The 24,804-nt window shown below is 41.3% G+C and overlaps 1 protein-coding gene and 1 pseudogene across 5 annotated transcripts in view; one reads left to right on the plus strand and one right to left on the minus strand.

Annotated features, from left to right (window-relative positions):
- Positions 1-1,309: 1,309 nt before the first annotated feature.
- LOC123816427 lies at positions 1,310-23,851 on the minus strand (annotated as a pseudogene).
- DOCK7 (dedicator of cytokinesis 7) overlaps positions 23,664-24,804 on the plus strand; it is a 206,915-nt gene continuing 205,774 nt past the window's right edge. For all 5 annotated transcript variants that reach the window (XR_006785286.1, XM_045835467.1, XM_045835468.1 and 2 more), the window contains exon 1: positions 23,664-23,887. Coding sequence is in view for 4 of the 5 variants with exons in the window: in XM_045835467.1 (XP_045691423.1) it covers positions 23,850-23,887 (38 nt within the window). In the remaining variant the exon portion in view is untranslated. The remainder of the gene's footprint in view (positions 23,888-24,804) is intronic.

Consider the following 24,804-nt stretch of genomic DNA (forward strand, 5'->3'; position numbering starts at 1 on the left):
TAACCCTTTCTGTTTCCCAAATAAATCCTTGTTGGTGACAAAAGACCTAGTTGATATTTTTTCAGTCTATACTGAGGTTTCATTCCCTCTGTTGCAATAGTTTCTAAATAAAATATTTTTATACCACTTTACTGACCAACCCTGTTTTTCCTCTGATATCCACTTTAGTGGTCCTATGTTGTAGTCACATTGAATTATTCTCCACTTCTGAGAACATGTTTTGCTTTTCCACCCCACCCTGCCTCCTAACCTGCTTGGGAATGTCCTTGTTTCACTCTGCTGCCTGATTGGCTCCTAGTCATTCTTTAAGACCAAGCTCGCATCATTTATTAACCAAGTCCCCTCCTTTCCATTTCTAGAATCACTACCAGAGCTCAGACCCTCAAAATGTCTTGGTTGGATGGCTGCCAACAATTTACATTCACCAGCTCTCTAGTGTTTAACCCCTTCAAGTCTATTTTCCACCCACCAGCCAGAGCAATTTATTTAAAATACAAATTTGGTCATCTTATCCCTTACTTGAATTGTTAATATCTTTCCATCAGCTAGTAGGCAGAGCCTAAACTCATTAACATAAAATGTGAAGGTGATTCTTGAACTTCCTCCTGCTTATGTCTCTGCCATTTCATCTTTCACCCCTTCTTTCCTGCTACTTTTCCCTCTATAAGATGAAATTGCATGAGGCTCCCTCTAATACACATTCTCTGCCCCTCTTCACTACCACACTATTTGTTTTATATCTTTGCTTAAACTGACCTCCAAGAAATCTTCCCAAACTGCCTCTTTTCAAATATATAGGAATATTATATATAATATATACACATAGGATAATGTATATTCCTAAATGCATATGTTATAGGAATGTTCTCTCTCTATATATGTATATAATATCCACATATACATCACCATTTCTGTATTTAATGTGTTTTTTTAAGGTTTTATTTATTTATTTTCAGAGAGGGAAGGGAGGGAGATAGAGAGAGAGAGAGAAACATCAATATGCGGTTGCTGGGGGTCATGGCCTGCAACCCAGTCATGTGCCCTGACTGGGAATCGAACCTGGGACACTTTGGTTCACAGCCTGCACTCAATTAACGTGTTGTTTTATATTTATTAACTTTTCTCTGTTCCCAACAAGATGATCTCAATCTAAGGGCATGGACCAGGTCTCCTCAGTATCTAACCTACCATAATGTACAATGTAACCTCAATAAAATGTGTATTAAATAAAGAAATAAAAGGAATACTAGAAGTTCCTTTTTTAACAGAACCTGAAGATTTTACTGTTTTCATAATAAAAATATGAAGCTTAGAATAGGGTCACTTGGACCTTTTTCTGTTTATACCCTCCTAATTCAGAATGCTTGCATCTCTTAATAGCCAGCATTCTCTTGGATCAACAGTTGGACTCAACACATTCAAGCCTCAGCACAATCTTCTTTGCAGTTTTAAGCTTTTTGCTCAAAATCGGCTTAGTCTGCTCACCATAGCCACTCTGCTTCCTGTCATAATGCCGCTTTCCCTATGCACACAGAGCATCCTGCCCTTCTTGCACTCTGTCACTTTGTGGGGTTGGTGTTTGCCACATTTCTTACAGAAAGTCTTGCGGGTTTTAGGAACTTCACGATGTTGGTGAGAGTGCTATCGCCATGGAAAGCGCTAGAAGCTTCCTTATTTTAAAAGTATTTTTCTCCACATAAATATTTCAATAACTGGAATTTTATCTGGGTTAAGCTCCTCTTTTTAATTGCCATCTCTCCAAGAAAGAAACCATCAGTCACTCACACCTGAGTGTGAATTCAAGTTGCTGACTACCTGGCTCACACCAGTAGGAGTTGAGAGGCTAACTGGAGTAGAGTGGAATACTTTTGCCATTCTTATTGGTTGCACAGCACCTTTGAATACTCTTCTTATATTTGGTGATTTCTCTACCCAATTGAATAGAAGCCAAGCCTTATGTTCTCAAACTTCCTTGCAGATATGCTTCTCCAATTTGGTACATTTGTACCAGACTTTGAACTGGCATCTTGGGAGATAAAGAAGCAGTCAATACCCAGTGTAGCAAGAATGAAGCAGGTGCATTCGGCTTTCCAGGGATCAGTAGTAGTGGTTCTATTAGGAAGGTCCATGACCCACATTAGAGTCAGTGGTGGAAGCTGTGTTGTTTCTCTGGTAGAGTTCTGTCTTGACATTTGGACATTGGTCCTCTAAGCCTGGTTCTCTCACCTTCTGAGAGATCCTGTGAACTTGATGTCTTTTTAGCATCCTTTTCAGTTAAACTAGTTAGAATATATTCCTAGACATTCTGCCTAATACCATTGACTAATAGAAGTAGGGAGATAGAAGGAAGTACTTATTACGGTGCTTGAGTAAGACAAACCATAAGAAGGATGAGGGACTTAGGATGAGGGAGCAGCAATATAGACCATAAATCCTTGGAGGAGCAGGGGAATCATTACACTTTTGCCTACTTGGTCAATTTGCCTAGGGTCCTGGTAGGAACCATTATGGGCCTAAAAATAATTACTTATCCATCTTTAGTGAGCTAGGTGTATGCTGAGAAATACTGATATCTCTGGGTTTAGAAATCTGCAGACTTTAATCTTTTCGTCAGCTCAAGCTCCCTGGTCCAGAGACCCCCTGACTTTTCTAATGCAGAGCACTCACTCAGCATTGGTGTAGCTCTTCCCTATGCAACTGCAGTTCCTCTTTCCAAGGGGAAGAAGAGGGAGAGAAGGATAGGAAGGAGGAGCGGCAGCAGCAGAGTACCAAGAAAGGAAAGAAGGAGGGGAATATAGTTTGTGCAGAGGAGAAAATGCTGGGGAGAGAAGATGTGCAAATGTCCACTTGGAAAAGGAGTATTATCCTGCTTCTTTTAAATGCTTCTTATCTTCTTGATTTTCCTCTCCCTCTAAGACATTCATTCAATACTAAGGATTTTGCCATTTGAAAAGTCTCCTAGGACACATTTTTTGCAAATATTAAGGCTCATCTATAAATGAAAACTTAGATATAGACCATCTAAATAAATGTGAGATTTTAGGGGAAAGTATATTCATTTATCCAGCAAATATTTATTGAGACTCTTTATGTGCCACGTGCTAAGCCCGGGAGCAGTGCCTAATAAGATAGATAAAGGCCCTGGGGAGCTTCCATTAGCATTGAGCTCATCTATACTCTCATGTTTCATAATCTATTAAAATAAATGACCTCTCTTGAAATCATAGCAGTGGTAAAATGGCAGATTAAAGTGTCTATCCCAAGGTTACATACAGGTAGGTGCTTAGTATAATTGCTTTGTAATGATAAAGTGATGATACTATTAAAACTTTGAGTATAGGCAGTGTAATTTCTTGAACTTTATAAGGCAATGGAAAAAATAAATTTTTATCAAGAATATTACAAAGAGCTATAAATCAATCAGTTGGGACCTTCTAGATAGACAAATAGATGTATTTAACCTGTGAACATGCTATTAGTGTTATTGAAGATGCTTTCCTCCTCCTGATGTTTCTTCTACTTGACAGAAGCCTATTAGTGTATATATTAGTATAGTGCTTCTGATCTTCTGCCAACTCTGCATTTATTCCACTCTGGGGGTGACGTTTGAAAAAAGAAATTGGACATGACCAACTTGGCTTCTTCCTATTGGGATAGAGTTGAAAAGAAAGAATGTATGTTTATCTCTTTGCCTCTCTGGGGACAGGCACTCCCCACACTGGGGGCAAAGGACGGGTCTGCCCAGTTCCAGCAGTGCCCACCCCTCGGTAGGTGCGGACAGACTCGGTGTTAGGAATCCACTTGATTAGACATCAGCCCTCCAATCTAAACTTTATCAGTGACAAAGGCGATTTATTTTGGCTCCCACTGCCTTACTCTAATGTTTTCCCATTGATATGGGTATCAGGTGAGGAAAAGGAGCTAGTTATTGGCCCTTCAAATTAACTAAGATTGTCTCAATGATTAAGTAAAAAAAATGTAAAACTTAGTGGAAAGAGCACAAACTGTGACATCAAATCTGAATTTTGAATGCTGGCCGCATGGTCTTGGTTGAGCCACCTAACTTCAGAAAATCTCATTTCTTCTTTAGTACCCTCGGAGTACTGTATCTAGCATTGTTGCAAAGATGAAAGATGATGTATGTAAAGTACTAAACACAATGCCCTGCATTTAATAAAAAGTAGCTGGTGGTGGTAGTGGTGGTGGTGGTGGTGCTGATTTGGGATATCCAACACTGGTATAGTCACAGAACTATTTCTGCTTTCATGAAAACTGATCTCTAAGCAATAACACAAAATTTTTATTTTTATTTTTTACTAATTAACTAAAAATACATTCCTGATATAAAACATTTTTAAATAATTTGGTAACTAAATATGTTTTTTTTTAATCCAGGGGAGAAAATGAGAACCATTGTAGTGAAAGTGTTTATTTCCAGTTTATTAATCTCCCTTGATTGTCATAGAGAAAAACTTTGCTGGTTGTAATAAGGTCTTCCGTTAAGTCAGGCATGATGAAAGGAGTGCTGGGAAAGAACAAATCAGGCATCTTACTTCTGTAGACTATTTGTGTCTCCTCATTTTTAAAGCTAATGTTCCATGTATGAAATTGTCTCTGAGCCAACATGAGATATCTGCTTTTTTTCCCCCTCACAGGCATCTTTCTGAACACAGTTTTTATCATCCTTGCCCATCTCTGCTGATTTCAATTCATCATTGGCAAAGGTGTGGAGTGTTTTGTGGCTGGATGACAGATTTATTTTTAAAAATCCAGATGTGTTTCTATTATTTTTCTGATGCATGCCTTCCAAGGTTCATTGGGTTTGGAGATTTTCATGTTTAGCTCAAATAAATGATAAACTCCTATATAAATCTGTGACCTATACTGAAAAGTAACATAAATTGATTCCATTTAGATTATGCTATTTGTTATGAGGACATTGTTTTCACTGCTGTCCTGAAAGTTTATATTTAGAATATTTTCTCAGCAAAGTGACTATTTAGGTAAAAAGCAGGTAAGAATTTTCCTTTTCTCTGTTAGTAGTTTCACAGTTTGCATCATTCTTAAACAAATCTACCCATCAGCAACTACACAAATGAAACCAGAATTAAAGAAACAAAATAATTCTTTAGTGCTCACAAGTGGAAACAGTATGTTTTTACAAAGCACTAATGAGCAGTTTCTAAGATTATAAACACAGTTTATTAGAACGCCATGCTTGAGCATTCTATTACGGAGGGTTCGTACAAGGAGCCAGCCTATGCAGAGAGGTAGCTCTTTCAGACTGGAGCACTCACTCATACTGGAAGCCAAGAGGATACATCAAATGTATCAAGTACATGACTGAAAACGTGTATCTGGTATAGCCAGACGACCAGATACTTTAATAACCGAATTCAGTTCAATTTCTAACACCAGCATAATAAAATCAAGTAATTTTTTCCCCTACTCTTAAACAATATTGCTTAAGACAAAATGCTCTGTTATTGATGCCCAGGGAAATCAGATTTTCAAACTTCTTTATCTCTTGCATCTTCTCTACTTTCCCTCAATGGGGATGACGTATTTACTAAAGTAATTTTGCTAATAAATATTAAAACTCTTTCAGTGACAAGCTTCAAAAACTCAACTCAGAATACCTTAATCAAAAACGTGAATTTGCTGGCTTTTGTTAGTCGATGTTAGATAACTTTAGGCATGGCTGGATTCTCAGACCAACACTTTTCAATACAGGGTGAGACAAAAGTAGGTTTACAGTAGTTCATATGGGAAATAATACAACAATTAAATAATAATGCAAGAATAAACTGTGTCTTGCACATCTTTACACTGTCTTTACACATCTTGTAAACTCACCTTTGCCCCATCCTGTATAAATACAATAAAAGCCACAAATGTGGACCACATAGGTAATTTAAAATATTTTACTAGCCATATAAAAAAGAAAAAACAGATGAAAATATTGTTGATAATATATTTTATTCAGCTCAATATATGCAAAATATTATTTCAACATGTAATCAATAGAAAATATTGAGAAATTTTACATTCTTTTATTTGTGCTAAATCTTTGAAATCAGTGTAATTTTATACTTATACATAGCACATCTCAATTTACATTAGTCATATTCCAAGTGCTCACTAGCCATGTGTGGCCAGTGACTACCATATTGGATAGTGCAGGTTAAAGCAATGCATCAGGAGGGTACATCTTGCTATTGCTCCACTCCACTTTTCTCTCTGTTGACCTCCGCATGCAGCCTCATCTGGCTAACTCCTGGTCATTCTCAGTTTTCATTTTTATAATCCTGCCTATGGTGATCTTCTCTCCTACTCACCCTTATTTATTAGAGACGTGGTGGGGTTTGAATGGGTGTTCTTTATCATAAAGGTTCTGCAGGAAAGGATACACCAGTACCAATTCATTATTATTGATAAGGGAAAACTCAGGTACTGATCCATACAAAAGATAGGATTTCACCAACTCCCAGCTCTGACTCCTACTCAGGCTCCTTCAGATGCAGAAAGGACAGAGGGTTAGTTTTGCCATCTGCACAACAAAAGGCAGCATCATTTACAAAGCAGTAGAACTATGTCTGCATTTAGAGGGAGAATCATTGTTGTTTATATTTGTTCTGCCCCAAGAGAATTGGGGAATTATTTTTCTTTAGAGATTTGAAATATAACAAATGCAACAGCGAACTCCAAAAAGGAAAAGCACTGGAATGGAAGTTGGGAGGGCTGGCAGCAGAGCAGTAATAGAGGCTGACAGCTGTGCCAGGCACTGTGCCAGGCACTTCATAAACATTATCTGTTTAGTCCTCATATAACTTCATGATGTGTGTTATTATAATTCCAATTTTACAGACAAAGAGATGAAACTTTACTGAAATTTTTAAAAAGATTTCCAAGGTGATAGTGTAAGTACATCTCAGTGCTGATCCCAAGTTCTTAACTACTTTGCTATAAAGTCCTCTTGTAAGTGTGTGACCAACCATAATATGTAGCACTTGACTTTATTATAAGTGCATCTGTATGATAGAACCTCTGACTTACTCATACCAATAGGGTTGCAAATAGAGTTCAAATTTTCCCAGTGCTCTCAATACACTGGGCATTATTCACTGTGGTAAGAACAGGTGAGAAATAAAGAAGGGGCTTGGAAATAGGAGGCAGACGACAGGTAGTTATTAAATAGCTTCAAAATAGTACAACTAATAATTACAAAAACAACAGTAAAAATAGCTAGTATTTATTGAGCACTTACTATGTGCCAAATCCTGAATTATTTAATTTTATCCTCCCAACAGTCTATAAAACAGATGTTATTATTTCTTTCATTTAGGTTCCCTGACTTTAGGAAGTAATGGCTACACCATCTTATTAGAAAACCCCAGCTTGCTCCTCATTTCCCTTGGGAATTTCTTCATAATGCTCTTGAATATTTATTTATTTATTTATTTATTTATTTATTTATTTATTTATAGAGAGAAGGAGAGAAACATGAATTGGCTGCCTCTCACATGTGCTCCAAATGGGGACTGAACTCACTACCCAGGCCTGTGCCCTGACCAGGAATAGAACTGATAACATTTTGCTTTGTGTGACAACAGCCAACCAACTGAGCCATACAAGTCAGGGCTTGTATAATTTTTATTGTTCCTTGCTATTCAAAAACTTTCCTTCTTTGGCTTCTATGACATGACATTTCTTCATTCTCCTCCTACTTTCATTCTTTTTCCTTGGTTTTCCTTCTCCACTTTTCTCTTTTAAAATTCAGTTTCTAACTTCAGCCTGTTCTTTCTCTCAGTTCACACATTTTCCCTGCTTTCATGGCTCAAGTAACATTTGCTTCCATATCTCAAATTTCCACGTCGATGCTGATGATTCCAAAGTTGGCCTAATGGATGGACATTTCTCCCCAAATGCCCTACAATACACTTCGAACTCCATTCATGCAAAACTGAATTCCTTATTTCTTCCCTAAATTTCTTCTTCCTATGTGCTCTTACTCACTAAATGTTATTCACCATCATCTACCCAGGTGCCCAAGTCAGAAACCTGGGCATTATCTCTTGTACCTCTCTGTCCTTCACCTCCTATAATGAACTGATAAGTGAGTCAACTCTCCCTACTAATTACCCCTCAAACTGGTCCACTTCTCTTCATTTCCACCCCAGCTACCTTAGTTCGTTCCTTTTCTTCTCTTACTTAGTATGATAGAAACTGCTAGTTGTCCCCAAGAAAATTCATTATCCCTTTGTTTATAGTAATAAACCTGTTTTTTGATTGGGCACATGGCTTCAAAGAATACAAACTGGTTCCTGGCTATCCTTGTAGCTAGGCAATGGTCATGCATCTAAATTCTGGCTAATGGAATATGAACTACAGTAATGTAAAACGTCCATGTTTCCATCTTTCAGGCTGTATGCATATGTGGTAGTGGGGAACCATCTTGGAACATGCAGGTGAGGACAACACTCCAGAGTCCGTGGCCTGGAACTGCTCTACCAGCCCTGGACTGCATATGCCCAGACTAAGTGAGGAATAAACTCTTATCTTGTGCATACCCCTGTTATTTGGGTTTATGTTATAGTAACCAGATTTATAGACTAATATCCTTGGAATAACACAACAACCTTTTGGTTTTCCTGCCCCTACTTACAACTTCTCTTCAATTTGTTTTCTTCATTAAACTCAGAGTAATTATCGTGGAATTCAAATTTGATCAGATTGTCTTATTCCCTGCCATTTTCTACTTAATCATGCCACTGCTTTCAGTGCATCCTTTATGTTCTATAGCCTGTCTCAAGTCCTCATTAAAATGGCCTCTGTTTTATTTCTCCACTTCTTATCATTGCCTACCTTGTATGCCAAGCCTAAATCACATAGAACCATTTGCCATTTCATAGACTAAGGCAAGCTCTCATACCTCAGTGTATCTGTACACGCTGTTTACTCTGCCTGAAATTCTCTGTCCCCGCCCTCACCAGTTTCTCTGCCTGGCTGGTTTCTACTTCTCCTTTAGGATTCAGGTTACCTCCTCTTGGAAGTTTTTCTTGCCCACCCAAGAATTGGTTATACTTCTCTCTTACATATTCCCAAAGTATTCTGTGTATATTTTTATCAAATAATTGATATTTACTTATCTATTTCCCTCTCCACCTATACTCTATCAACTTCCTGGAGAGCAAGGATTATTTTCTCAATGATACTGTATTATCAGGCCTTATTACAGACCCTGACACACGGTAGCACTAAAAAAATATTTATTCAGTGAGTGAGTAAGTCAGTGAATGGATAGATACCATGGAGTCATGAAAATAGCATTTGAATGGAATATACAGATCTGACTTTTGAACCTGGTTCTGCCACTGGATGGTTTGAGTTAAAATTATTTTGCTCCACTTCAGTTGAGCCAGATAAGCTCTCAGGTTCCTTCCAGGTCTATGATTTACAAATACATTATGTAGGGATAAGTAAAAGTATGTAAACTTACAGAACTGACAACCTTAAGAAACTAATTATTTTTTGTACTAAAAAAAATTTTGAAAAAAATGTCAAATAAAAGTGTACTTTTACAGCAACATTTAAGTTATTTCTACTTATAGATTTTGAACTATTTTTATAAAATCAATGATTTTAACAAAACCTTTCAGAAATATCTATTATAATCTCTGTTTGAGAAGTAGAGAATGTGAAACTCAGTGATATTAGGTGAAAGGGTTCCTGGGCCCAGTTCCTATGTGTGTGTCTGTGTGTATACGCTTCTCCACACCAACAATTTTCAGACACCAGCAAGGTGTCCAAAAAGTCATCTCTATTCTGACACAGTCTACCTGAAGATAAAATTCCACAGGTAAAGGGCTCAGTCCCACAAGACTGCCTCCCACTTCAGATACCAACCCAAGGTTGTTATCTGTGCTTCTGATCAACAGGCTGCAAACTGGAGATTCCAACAACCCCTGCAAGGTTGTTACCTATATTTCTGATTGACTATAAATCAAGGTTACCACAACCCCCTCCTGGGAATTGATTAATTTGCTGGAATGACTCACAGAACTCAGAAAAAACCATTTACTCACTAGATTACTTATTTATTACAAAAGGATTTAAAGGATACAGATCAACAGTCAAATGAAGAGGGCTAGATCCCAAACAAATGAGCTTCCATTCTTGTAGAGTTAGGGCCAGGCATGGTGGCACATGGAAGCTTCCCAGTTTTCCAATGAGGAAACTCTCTGAACCCATCTTTTTTTTCTTTCTTTCTTTTTTTTTTTGGTTTTGTTTGTATGGTGATTGATTCAACTTCTATGCCATCTCTCCTCCCATTGCTTTTATCACTCAGGAAATTGCAAGGGTTTTGGGAGCTGTGAGCCAAGAACTGTGGCTCACAATTTCACATTAGATAATTTATTAGAGCCAGCAGCAAAGACAGAAGCAGAGTCAGAATCTGACTCAGAACTGTTTTGATAGTGTTGGGGAGGGCAAGAATTCTTGCCTTACCCTTCTTTTTCTCTTATGCCTGAACTAACAATATAATTGACACAAGACCAGATTAACAGGATAAAAAACAATTTAATACATTTCACAGGACAATCATAAATAATGCTTGGAGAAACGATGAATCAGACAACATCTTATACTTTGAGACAAAGGAAAAATAAAATGTTGAAAAATTAACAGGACGTAAAAAAAGTGCTCACTAGAAAGGAATCTAAGCAAGTTTTGGGTATTTGTGAGTGAGGAATCTAAATAAAGTTTGGTCCTGAGAAGGAAATTAATAAAGGGGCAATAGGGTTTGTTTATACAGGCTCTTCAGCCCTAGATCTCTTAGAGCTAGTAATAATATTGTCTCTTCAGGCCTTGTGGAGAGAAAGGGCACCTTTTATAGGAGAGATTTATTTCCTGCATTCAAAGAGACAAGGGAAGGTCAAAGTACCCTTTGGCACTGGCTGCTTGTCTAGTAATGTTATTTCAAAGTAATCAGTATGCCATTGTGGGATATTTGGGGGCAACCTATCTTGGGCCTCAACAATAAAGTATTTATCCCACCTATTGTAAAACACTTGTGTGATAATATAGAGAAAAACCAGTAGAGAGAGTGTTACAGAACACAACAAGGGGGGCCTGGGACGATATACTATTATTGAAAGAAGCCCCTGGGTCCGTTATGTCCGCCACCAGAGGAAAGACGTCTCTCAATGCCAGAGATTTGTGAAAAGGCAAGGAAATGTTTATTTAATGCTATGCAAACTTAAAGTAGTGACCTAATATCTTTATCAAAAATCCCAAAGTCCCTTAAAACACCCACAAACAGACACAGTCCTTCCTTCCTTCCCCTTTTGCCCAGTCCAGAGTACTGTATCTCAGGAAAGGAAATAGAAGTCCATGGCTCAGGCAGGCCTCTGGTTATTCCCAGTTAGTACTCCATCTCGACTGGGAGACCTCCCTGGGTTCCCGGCACCCTCAGCCGAGTCGCCGGGATCTCTGCTAAAACCAGGTGGTGGTTCCCCCTTCTAAAGCTGTGGGGGTCCCCACTATGGCAAAGGCACGTGGTCCTCTCTCCCAGGGCCACGGGAGTCCCCACTCTGCCAAAGCCACGTGCTTCACCCCCTGCACAATGGCTGCAAGGGGCGGGGGTCACCACTCTGCCAAAGCTGCATGGTGATTCTCTCTCTCAGGGCTGCGGGAGTCTCCACTCTGTCAAGGCTGCGTGGTTCTCTCCCTCAATGGGCTGTGATCCTCACTGCACTTCCACAGCTGCATGGTTCTCCCCCTCAGGGCTGCAGGAGTCTTCACTCTGCTAAAGCTGTGTGGTTCTCTCCCTCAATGGCTGCCATGTCTTCACTCTGCTAAAGCTGTACGGTTCTCTCTCGCAGGGCTGCCGTGTCTGGGTTTAAATCCCTGCACCAGTCTTCCTCTGCAGCCCCATTTTCGACTCCTCCTACACTCGGCCTCACATGCCAGAACTCATATCCTTCCAGCTTTACTGGACTGCCATCATAAGTCTGGGCAGGTGTGGCCCCATGTCCTGGAGCCAATCATCTCCAAGCTCCCACACAGGTGCTGGCTATAACTCGGGGGACCTGCCCCCTAGTGACATCTTGGTGGAGAAGTTACTTCCATTTCCCTGTCTCAGAGCAAAGCTACAGTTCCCTGTCTCAGAGCAAAGCTACAGCTATTTAACATATCTAAGCGACTAGCCAAAGGCTATAGATATGTTAAATGACCACGCCAGAGGTTAGCTGCAAGGCTGTTGCTATGAGAAACAGCTTTCAACGGCCCTGCTCCATGTGTCCCTTCCCCCAACCCACACCTGGGGAATTGGGGTGAAGACATCCTAAAATCTCCTAGACACCTTGAGTTCTGGACCCCATTTTAAATGCCCATTTGGGGTCCCCCCTCTTGGCTTCACCCTGTAACAAGAGTAGTGAGTTTTAAAACAAATTGTAGATTAATTAAAACAGCAAATATAAAAAATAAAGTACAAGATGACTTTCTCTGTTAGAATCATGTAATTACAGGTTTGGCAACATTCTTAAGGGGTAATCACCTACTCTTCCCTCACCTTTAAGCAAGGTTACATCAACTGGTCCTTAAACAGATCAAGTTATGCAGTTCTCTAAAGTACTTGGAAAAATAATAGTCTACAATTCTTTTTCATACTTGTCGAGTACCATATGATACTGATAACAAGGAATTTTTATTTACGATAATAATCACGTAGTTTTGTCACTTTTAGTTTATAGCTAAGGAAAAGATGCCCAGAAAGGTTGCCATTTGCTTAAAGTTGCATAGCAATATTGTGGCAGAGCCAGAACTAAAGCCTCAACTTCAACTGTGTCAAGGGGAATTGTGACTTTGAGAACCTTCCCCGTTTCACTCCCCATATCTCTTGGTAAGTTTTCAATGTGGTCCCTGGCTCCCCAGCCAAGGTCTTATCTTTAAGTTCACAGACTGAACCAGTTATTGCAATGACCCCATCCATCTGAGGTTCTCATCCTTTCCTAGCTGTGGTAGGCAGAATTTTAAGATGGCCTCCCAAATTCCTGCCTCTGGTGTGTATGTTCTGTGTAAGCCTTCCCCAAGTGTGTGGGTAGAACTTGAGTATACGATGAAATGCTCACCTGATTTGATAGGTTACATTATGCAACAAATATATGATGGTGGTCACCTTTGGCCACATGGTGGTAGAAAACAATATACCAGCATTACATGGTTATATTTAGTGACAAAATGAAATGTTATCTGAGTGCAGCTTTCTTGATTTTCCTTATTTCCACCTCCAAAATGCTCCATGGCTTTCTATCCCTTTCCTTCCTCCCCAGATAGCGGATAAAGGGTAACTTTTTCGCTCAAGGTTATCAGAAATGTCTCTCTCACCCTGGCTACTGTTGGCTCAGTTGGCTGGAGCATTGTCCCGGACACCAAAAGGATGCGGGTTCGATCCCCAGTCAGGGTGTGTACGGCAGGCAATCTATCAATGTTTCTCTCTCTCTTTCTGTCTCCCCCTTCCTGTCTCTCTAAAAAGTAATTAAAAAGTGTCCTCAGGTGAGAATTAAAAAAAAAGTGTCTCTCACATTTAAAATTTTTCTCTTTTCTCTTACTTCTTCTCTACAACCTACAAACATGTAGGGTTACCTACCCAACAGAACTTTGCCATGACTCCAACTCTTGAACTTTGGTACTTCTTCCTCCCTTCCTCCCTCCCTCCCTCCTTCTTTTTTTTCTCTCTCTCTTTCCTTTCCTTCCTTTTCTCTCTCCCTTTCCTTTCCTTTCCTTTCCTTTCCTTCCTTCCTTCTCTCTCTCTCTCTCTCTCTCTCTCTCTCTCTCTCTCTCTCTCTCTCCCCCGCCGCCACCCCCGTCAGACCTGTTTTTTTCCAGATCTACCCTACTGTTGTAAACAATGCTAAACTTAGCTGGGCCCAGATCCAGAATCAATAATCCCTAGCAGGTTTCAGATCCTAGCCCACTGAAATCAAATAATAGCACAATAGGGCACCACTGACACTGGTTCCAAGCTGGCCCTTGAGCCAACATTTCTTCTACTTGCTTTATTTCCTTAACCCCTGACCACTTGGACCTTTTAGTCTGGCCACATGATAGAGTCACTCTGTGAGCTTTCAACTCTCTTTCTTCTCTGATCAGCAGGTTGTCTGTTCCCTTCTGACATCATACTAAGTTAGGCCTTTTTTTCTATTTTTTTTTTTTTACTTAGAAAGAATGATACAACGAATTCCAACATTCCCATCAACCATCTCCAACCATTATCAACATAAGCCCAATGTTAGATGATTATTTTGTGTGTGTGGCCCAAAACAGATAACATTAAATTTATCACTCAACATTTTTAAGTGTGAAGTTGAATGGAGTTAAGTATATTCACAGTGTTGTGCAACAGATCTCTGGAACTTTTTCATGTTTTAATACTGAAACTTTATACCCACTAAACATTAATCATGTTGGATTGTTTTTAAAGCAAATCCCTGAACTTACATAATTTAATTAATAAATAATTCAGTATGTGTCTTCAAGGATAAAAGTCTCTCTCTCCAGCCCTCTCTCTCTTTGTGGTATAACCACAAAACCCATATCACACCTAAATCAAGGTTTCAACAGGATGACATACTGAACAGGAGGTAACTGTAAGAGGGTTTATTTAAAGGTTGTAGGTATAGGGAAATCAGTGTATAGTGCAGTAACCTAGTGTAAGTGGCTAAGTTGATACTACCTGCAAGCCCATAGGGCTAAGGAAAATAAATGGTTACCAGAACCTGGAAGGAGAAAGAGTCTAAGGAGTTGGCTGTCCTGAAAGATACAATGTCATTTGGTCCAGAGACACAGCAAACAAGAGGTGTCTTTGTAGGGAGGGCGGCAGGGAACTCATATCCTGATATTACTCCCCTCCCTCCCACAGTTTTCTTGCTGGTATCTCTCACTGGACAAGTGCATCTAACAGGTAAAGGGCATGGGAGCCCTGCTAATACAGCTTATGCAGGTGGGCCTTCTGGAGGAGAGCAGGGTGGAGGCTGTGTCAAGAGGAACAAATGGAAGCTATCCAGAAAATAATAATTCTTATCATTTCTTAATACCCAGTCAGTGATCAGAATTTTCCAACTGTTTCACAAATGCCTATATTGCAGTTGGTTTGTTTTCTTTGGGCCTAGAAAATGCCATATGTTATATTTAGGTTGGTAAGTGTGATAGTTAATTTTATGTGTCACTTTGATTGAGTCACCAGGAGCCCAGGTAGGTGGTCAAACATTATTTTGGGTATTTCTGTAAGGGTGGTTTGGGTGAGTTTCATATTTAAATAAATAGACTGAGTAAAGCAGATGACCATCCTCCCTAAGCTGGGTAGGCCTCATCCAATGAGTTGAAGGTCTGAATAGAACAAAAAGGCGGACCTTCCTCTGAATAAGAGGAATTCTTCCTAATGGCCTTTGACTTGGGGCATCATTTTTTTCCCTACCTTCAGACAACTCAAAATGAAACACTGGCTCTTCCTGGATCTTGAGCCCACTGGCCTTCAGACTGGCACTATCAGTACTTTCCCAGCTTTCCTGGTTCTTGTGCCTCCTGACTTGGACTAGAACTATTACATCATTGGCTCTGGGTCTCCCGCTTGCCAACTGCAGATGTGGGACTCAGATTCCATTTCTGCATGAGCCAATTCTTATAATAAATCTCTCTCTCTGCCAATTGGTTCTGTTTCTCTGGAAAACCCTGGCTAATATAATATATCTCAAGTCTATTTTACTCTTTTAAATGATAACTTTATTGAGATATCATGCAATAAGGAATATATATTTGGTCTTTGTCCTTGAGTCCTGATGCAGATCTTCTAAAAGCCTTAGAATTTTTGAGTGATAGAAGTGACAGGGGCACATTTTGTTATTTATAACAACCTCCTTTCAACCATGTCTGAGTTTATGCAAATGAGGTGACTCTTGGTGGCCCCAAGATAGCTTCAGGATGGGGGCTGGTTACCAGAGGAACCAATCTTGTGATTAAAGGGTTGGAACTTTCAACCCACCACAGATCTGTGCAGAGAGGAGGGGCCAGAATTGAGTTCAATCACCAATGTCCAATAATTTAATCAATGGTGCCTGCATAATGGAACCTCCATAAAACCCTCTAGATGATAGCGTTTGGAGAGCTTCTGAGTTGATGGATATATTCATATGCTGGAAGACTGGTGTACCCCAACTCAATGGGAATAAGACCGAATAGTAAGAAGCTAGGAAAATTCCCTGGCAAGTGGAATAGGGAAACTGAGACAGATTAATTGACACAGTGGTCAGCTAAACCTCTGAACCTGTCTCCAAGGCTCCCTTTTCTCTGACTTCCCAGTCAGCTAAGGCAGTCAGCTGGGGCTCTCCTGTTGCTTCCTCTATGCTGGGCCCTTCCTTGTTTCCCTGTCCCCAGCTTTAATAAATGCATCCTCAGAGTCACCTGGACTTGTGTTGTGAAATCTTCCCTACACAAAGTCAAGGACCCACACACTACAGCTGGCCCTAGGCAGACCCACGCAGGGCCAGGTCTCTTGTTCAGTAATATGCACAGAAGCTCCTGTGCTGGGGACCTTTCTGCACCTCACCCTGATACTACTTCATCTGGCTGTTTATTCCTACTGTTTATAGTGAGCTAGTGATAGTAAGTAAAGTGTCTTCCTGAGTCCTGTGAGCCATTCTAACAAATTAATAAAGCCAAGGAGGGCACTGCGGGAACCTACTGAATATAGAACTGGTTGGTCGGAAGTATGGGTGGCAACTGGTGTCTGAGGTGAAGGTAGTCTCCTGGGATTGAACCCTTAACTTGTGGGGGTCTATGCCAACACCAGGTAGCATCAGAATTAAACTGAATTATAAGGTCACCTAGTTGGTGTCCAGAGAGTTGAAGTGGTTGGTGTGGGGAAAAAACTTCAAATGTTTGGTGTCAGAGTGTTATGAATAAAGACAGTTCAAGATATGACTTACATATCATACAATTCACCCATTTAAAGTATACAATTCATAGTTTTCAGTATATTCATAGAATTGGACAACCATCATAATTAATTTTAGAATATTTTCTTTCTTTTTTTAATAAAAATTTTATTTATTTATTTTTAGAGAGGGGAAGGGAAGGAGAAAGAGAGGGAGAGAAACATCAATGTGTGGTTATCTCTTGAGCACCCCCTACTGGGAACCTGCCCCACAACCCAGGCATGTGCCCTGACTGGGAATCAAACCAGGGCACATTTTTGTCTCACAGAACCATGCTCCATCCACTGAGCTATACCAGTCAGGGCTAGAATATTTTCATTACCTCCAAAAGAAGCACTGTACCCATTAGTAGTCATTTCCCATTCTCCCTTCCTCTCAGCCCCTGGGAACCACTAATCTATTTTCTGTCTCTATGGATGTCTATTCTGGACATTTCATAAAAAATGGAATCACACAACTTATAGCCTTTCTGCCTGGCTTCTTTCATTTAGCAGAATGTTTTCAAGGTCCATCCATATTGTAGCATGGTCCAATAATATCCCATTGTATGGATATACAATATTTTATTCATTCATCAGTTGGTGAGCATTTGGGTTGTTTCCATTTTGGGGCTATTACAAATAGTGCTGTTATAAACATTCATATAAAAGCTTTTGTGTGAACATGTATACCCAAGAGAAATGAAGATTTCTCTTCCTAGGTATACACCTAGGAATGGAATTGTTGGGTCATAGGGTAACTATGTTTAACATTTTGAGGACGTGCCAAAACTATTTTCTGTAGTGGCTGCACTATTTTACATTGTTTGTTTACCAGCCATATACAAGGGTTCTGATTTCTCAATCTCTTCATCCTTATATCTGTCCTTTTGACTCTTGTAATCCTAGTGTATGTGAAGTGGTATCTCACTGTAGGTTTGATTTGCATTTTCCTGATGGCTAATAATGTTAACCATCTTTTCACATGTGTTTTGGCCATTTGCATATCTTCTTTGGGTAAATATCTATTCAATTTATTTGTCCAATTAAAATTTGGTTATTTCTTTTTTTGTTATTGACTTATACAAGTTGTTGATATAGTCTAGAGAAAAGTTTATCAGATAAATGGTTTGCAGAAAATTTCCCCATTCTTTGGTTTATATTTTCACTCTCTTGATGGTTGTGTCTTCTGAAGCATGAAAGTTTTTAGTTTTATGTTGTCCAATTTACTTTTGCTTGCTTGTGCTTTTATTTCATTTTTTATTTAAAAGAAATTCCTTGCCATTTATTTTATTGAAGGAACCTGGTTATTTTGTCCTGTAGGATTTCCTATATTTTCAATTTTTCTAATTGAAATCCTGGGGTCTTGCTTTATTCCTTATATTTTCTATAAAGTGATAATTAGATCTAGAGGCTTGACCAGATCTGGGTTCCAATGTCAACCAGGAACTTTTCATGGGTGGCGTTGTACATATCCTAAATATATCCTCTTTACACCATGTGAGGAGGAACATATTAACTTGACTTTTGTGTCCATAATGTTAAGATTGACCAGTGGGTTCTATTCTCATTGGTCTGAACTAGCCATATAAAATTCTCCAAAAGGCTCTATTTAATGGTTTATCCGCCCTACTCATTTGATGAGTACTGCTGTCCAATAGAGCTTTCTAGGATGGTGGAAATGTCCTAGTTGTACATTATCCAATATGGTAGCCTCTGACCACATGTGGCCATTGAATACTTAAAACATACTTAATATATCTGAAAAATAAGTTTTAAACTTTACTTAATTTAAATGTAAATGTTCACATGTGGCAAATGGCTACTGAATTGGATGGTACAAGCCTGGATTCATTATTTCACCAGTGGTGATATTACTTTTTCATTAGCTAGAATTCTTTCCCTTACCAAATCTGACAACCTCGATACACAGCTCATCAGGAAAAGCATACTGTGGGCCTGGTTTTTAAAAATCTTTTTATTTATATATTTTTAGAGTGGAAAGGGGGAAGAAAAACATTGATGTTCAAGAGAAACATTGGTTGGTTGGAACTGGCAAAGTCCTCAGGCCAGCACTCAACCCACTGAACCACATCAGCCAGGGATAGACCTTTTTTTCAAGTGGGCACTGAGCCTGCTTCTATAGGCAATTTTTATTGGGGTAGCCTGGCCTTTTGGTCCTTCCCAGCTCTGTAAAGCAGCAGAGCTACGAGGGGTAAATACATCCTATTTTGGTTGGATTGCAATTGTAGTCTATGCATCATTTTCAGGGGGTCCGGAATAGATACTATTGGTGCACCATATTTCTCCCTCAATGCTCATCTTTGATTTGTGCTGCATCTGTGGTGGACAGTTGTGCACTCAGATGGCTTTCCAAATGAAATACCTACCGTATCTCTCAGGAGTCTGGAGTGTTAACATCCCAGGATCAGCCTTCAACCAAGGAATTTAGAAGTCATTAACTAAACACTCAGCCTCAGAGGTACAATTCAGGTGTATACTATACAATTCTTCAGTGAAGGTTGCAGGCAGGATTGAGCCTCATTGCCCATTGTGGTAACACTTCAATTACACACCTTTTACTGACTTTCTCCTCTTTGTTCCACTCTCTCTACTCCCTCATTCTAGCTTCGTAGGATCACTTCTTAGCAAACTACCTGCTTCCAAGTCCTTGCCTCAAACTTTGCTTTTGGAGACATGTACATCAAGGCAAGATCTCAAAATATTTCAGCCCATGGCATTTATTTGCTCCGAAATATTCACTGAGTGATTATAATGAATCAGACAGTGTACTACATGCTGGAAATACAATGGTGAACAAGAGATCAAGTTAAATGGGTTATACAGATTAATAGGGAATACTTGACTAGTGTAGTAAACAATATAACAGTAAACATAGGTGTTATTAGTTGTGAAGTGTGGGCAGGTGTAGAATCCCTGAATTGTCCCTTGCAAAAATCATATTGCTAGGTGTTAAGAGAGAGTGAGTGACAGAGGACAAGGCAGACAAAAGCATCTCTAGCTTAGACTTTGTGCCCAATTCCTAAACTTCAGTTTGGGATTAAAGAAAACCCAGTTGGCATGCCCCTGTCATTTCTTCTTCAGGGTAACATTCATTTGGCCTTCGTAGAGCCTTCTAGTGGAGAGAGCCTCACGTCAATCTTACTGCATGAATCCAGTGGTGCTTCATAAAAGATCAAGGTTAAAAAAAGAACCACTCTCTATCTCCTGCAAAATTCCCCAAAGAGAACACACCCTGCCTGCAAAGCCAAAACTTAATTCCTCATCACACAAGAACTCTGTGGCCTTAGAACCTTGACCTTGCCACAACCATAATCTTCCTTAGTGCTATATTAAATGGGGAAACTGGAACTCAATAAATGTTAGAATGTGGAACTAATATGAATCCCTCTCCCTTTTCTTCTTGTCACACCCCTAAGTCTTCTGCTGAAAGGACTTCAGAACACTGTGTATACCTAGTGAGAAAACTGTCCTGACGCTTTCTTACTTAAAAGTCACTGTTTTGAGGCTATTCTGCCAAATTGGTCTTGGCTCTTGGTAAGTAGTTTTTTTGCCAGTATCTCCCCATCATGGGAGACTTGGGTTCTGAATCCATCAATGGCTCAGCCATTGATGCTCCAGAGCTCCAATCTTTCCATAAAGTTTTATTTTTTTAAGATTTTATTTATTTTTAGAGGGTAGGAAAGAAAGAGAGGGAGAGAAACATCAATGTGCAAGAGATATATAGATTGGTTGCTTCTCACATGCACCCAACCGGGGACCTTGCCTGAAACCCAGGCATGCGCTCTAACTGGGAATTGAACCAGTGACCTTTCTGTTTTCAGGACAATGCCCAATCCACTGAGTCATACTAGTCAGGGATCTACAAACTTTCAACAGGGTAAACATAGAGTTAAACTCCCTGTTTTCACTGCCATATGAAAAATGAACATCCTGGTGATAACCTGGTCTTTAAATGAAGCTGAGAACTGATGCTATCTAGAACTTGTGGAGCATCCTCAATTTTTTCTGTTAGTAGTTAACACACATTTTACTTGTTTATCTCTTCAGCCAGACTCTAAAATCTTTGAGGACACAAATAGTGTTGACTAAATAAAGGCTTCTATCAAGTAAGACTCTTTCATTTGCTAATGACAGAAAACTGAATAAACTCAAATTAGCTTAAAGCAAAAACCACAAACCAAAAACAAACAAAACCTCAGCACCTTATTACTTCATGTAACTGCAAAGTCCAAGGAGCAAGTAATGTTATAAGGAGCTCATTTCTTCCTCCTGGTTTTCATTTTTTGCTCTCCTCTCTGCTATGTTTGGCTTCACTCTCAGGCAAATGAGATGGAGGCCCCTGGTGCAGCACATGTAATTTTTAGTTTTGATAGAACCCAATTGTCTTGGCTTGATTCACATGACTATCTCTAAACTAGTTACAGAAGTCAGGGGAATGTGCTTCTCTGCTTCTCAAGGCCTAGGTCACACACATTCATCCTTTAAACTGGGAAGGCATTGGGGGGTGGGTGGGGATCAATCAGTTCCATAGAAGTATAGTGATGTGGGTGGAGACCAGTGTGTGTGTGTATGTGTAGGGGAGTAGTATGGTAAACAGATGCTGGTCAGCCAGTGCAATTCCACTCTCTTCCTTTGTTGAGTTCCAAGAAATTCCCTGAGATTGGAGCCCTGTGAACATGGATATCTGCCAAACTGGCCTTGTCTGTGACTGCCAGCTCTTCCCTAGAAGAGGGGGTATAGAAGTGGAATACTCCCAAAACTCAGTGTGTCCTGCCTACAGCTTGGTCCTGCAAATCTTTCTCCTGCTCTAAATGTTCCCAGCAAGCTGCACAGTGCATGCAATGTCCTTCCAGACGCTTTGGCAGCTAGTAAGTCATGTATACAAAGAACTATTCAAAACAGAGTGTGGTCAGTTCTTCAACAGAGTAGTGAAAAGATGTTTGGAGAACAGAGATAAAGGCATACACCATCTGGCTGGGAGCTTGGGAGCAGACAACCCATTCAGGGACTAGCAAGCACCCAGAACAAGCTGAAGTGTAATGATGAGTAATGATAATAACAGCAGCTAATACATATAGTACTTACCATATGTCCTGTTCTGAGAACTTTACATGAATTAACTCAGTGAATCCTCACTATAGTCTTTCAAGTAGGTACAATTATTTCCCTCGTTTTAGAGTTGAGGTTAAGTAATCTGCCCCAGGTTACATAGTAAGGAAGTAGCAGGATAAGATTGGGTTCCCATCCGGAGTGTCCCAAAGGCCTGGATACAGTGTTAGCCTTGACTTTCAGCAGCTATTTCATCATTCCCAATGGACTCAAACTTCCTGAGAGCAGGACTGAGTCTAGTGCACCTTTGTTTTCTCTAGAACACTTAGGTGGGCTCTACACTTAAGTTTATTTAGGTGGGTTCTACACTTAGTTAGAAGCTACATATATAGCCTCTTTGAATAGACTATCTTTACTGGAATGAACATCTTTATACAAAATAGATGAATGAAATCTTTCACAGTGGTTAGAACACTGGACAGGAAGTTATGGCTCTGACTAATTGAAGCATTCACCTCTGACTCAGTGTGTGACTCTGGGCAAATAATCTAATGGCTGAATGCTACAAAGTTTCCAGCTGTATAAGAGGAAAACAAGTATCCAGTGTACTTCACAAGGACACAGTAAAAATATAATAATAAATACATATATTAAAATCTTGCCATACTTAAAAGGGAAGGTACAAGAAACCAAGATTTTTTTCTTTATTTCATTATAACTTCACTAATCAGCAAATATACCTTAGGAGCTAAACGATCACTATGGGATTACGACAGAATAATAAAATGATTTCTGCTAATCCCTATTGAATAACCGGACTTAATGGGCAAGATCAAGTTAAAGAGGTAAACATAGAAATTATTTAGTAGAATGTGAAGTTGGGAAAGTACATGGAGCCCACTTCGTCCAACACATATAAATAGAAAATGAAATCTAAAAGAGGGAAGTAATAGACCCAGGAAGAGTGCTATCAACGCAGAAACACTTGTCCTCAGAGAAGAGGTCTGGGCTCTGGGTTTGAAAGTCAGTTGAAGAGGTTACGATCTGCGTGACTGGGGGCCAGTGCTTAGCTTCTCTGAACCAATTCCTTCTCTCCAAAATAGTGATAACAGCTTACTTCAGAGAGCTGTTATGAATTTTAAGTAACACCATGCGTGTAAAACTTGAATCTAGGGCCTCAGCACCGCAAGTCAACTTATTATCGTTGCTTCAGTAGGAGAAAGGTCGTTCCTGGCTCTTTTTCTGTAACACAAGCCATTCTCTCTCCAGTCAGACCCCATTCACAGGGTGAAAACACAACAGAAATGTGTTTTTGGTTAACAGGTCGGAGATGGGCGCTGCAGGAACCCGAACCCAGCCATCCCGGGCGGCAGAGCACAGCACCCCCTCGGCAAAGTCCATCTTCCATTTCCTTCCCCCCTTTTCGAAAAGGACCCCCCAGCGCCCCCCCCCCCGCCCCCCCGCTAGGTCGCTGGCCCCAGTCTAGCTTCTCCCTTCGTCTGTGTTGGGCACGCGGGTCACAGCAGGGAGGCGGCCAGGGCTGCGGTCGCACCCCCCCCCCCCGCCCCATTCTTCCCCGAGGTTCCCGCCCACCGCAGCGGCGGACACAAGCTGGGGGAGAAGCGGTTTCTTGTTGCGCTCCTCTCAGGAGTTTTACGGCAGGGCTCGTTCACGGCTCCGGCCGCCAGCCCCAGCCTCCCGAGTCCGGAGCTGGGACTGGCGGAGGCCGCGAGGGAGGGAGCGCGAGCGAGGAGGCACGCGCCCGCTAGTCCGCGCCCAGACTGCCGCCGCCGCCGCTTCAGCAGCCATGGCGGAGCGCCGCGCCTTCGCTCAGAAGATCAGCAGGTAAAGCTCGGGCGCGGGGCGCCCCTCCGCAGCCGGAGTGGGAGTCGGAGAGTCCCGCCGGGCTGGGCCTAGGAGGCGGGTGGGTGTGGCGACGCGGTAGCCGGGATCCCGGGGCCGGGCCTGCGGCTGGGCGGAGGGGCTCGCGGCCGGTGCGGCCGTCGCCGAGGCCTCGCCCTGTCCCCTCACCCCGGCCCTCACCCTTGCCTGGTCGGGGGACCTACGGAGCCCTGGGCACCTGCCTCTGCCGCCTGTTTGGCGGCCCGGGCCTGGAGTTTGGAAGCGGCTGATAGAAGGGCGGGTGGGGGGAGCTCCTCCACTGGCCGGCCGCTCGGCGCTTCCCAAATTCTTTGTGTCCTCCGGCGCCCGGGGGGAGCCGCAACGCCGGGCCCCCTCTCTTTCCCCGCCCACTCCCCGTTGGCCCTCTGGTGGGTCCGGGGGTCCGCCTTCCTCTCCACCCCAACAAAAGGAGCGGCGCGCGGCAAGCTCCTGGCCGGTGGGAGGCCACCCCTCCTTCACGCCTCGTTCCCTTTTTGAGAAATCTGACAGGAGCCCTTTCTGCATCCAGGGGCCCAATTCACCGCGGGCTCGTGCACCCAGAATTTAGAACGTACGCCCAAAACGAAAAGTTGAGAACCTGTGGTCTGCACCTTCGCTGTGCAGCTGCTGAATGTCTGACGCTTTGTGGGCTGAAGCTCGGTGTTCACACCATGTGAATTTCAGCGTGCCCGGGTGTTGGTCCGCATGCCGGGGCCAGAAGGACGGCGGGCAGTGTTCTTTCCGCACCGGCCCTCTCGCTCCGGTTTTAGGGGTCTGGAAGTGAGCGAGCGATGGAGGTTGAAGTTTCCCAGGCTTTTACCTACTTGTGTGCCGATTGCCACCCTTCTCGCACTCCCACCACCCCCTCAAAACTGAAAGTT

The sequence above is a fragment of the Phyllostomus hastatus genome, unplaced genomic scaffold (genome assembly GCF_019186645.2).
Source record: "Phyllostomus hastatus isolate PE091 unplaced genomic scaffold, TTU_PhHast_1.1 phas_contig_209, whole genome shotgun sequence".
NCBI lineage: Eukaryota > Metazoa > Chordata > Mammalia > Chiroptera > Phyllostomidae > Phyllostomus > Phyllostomus hastatus.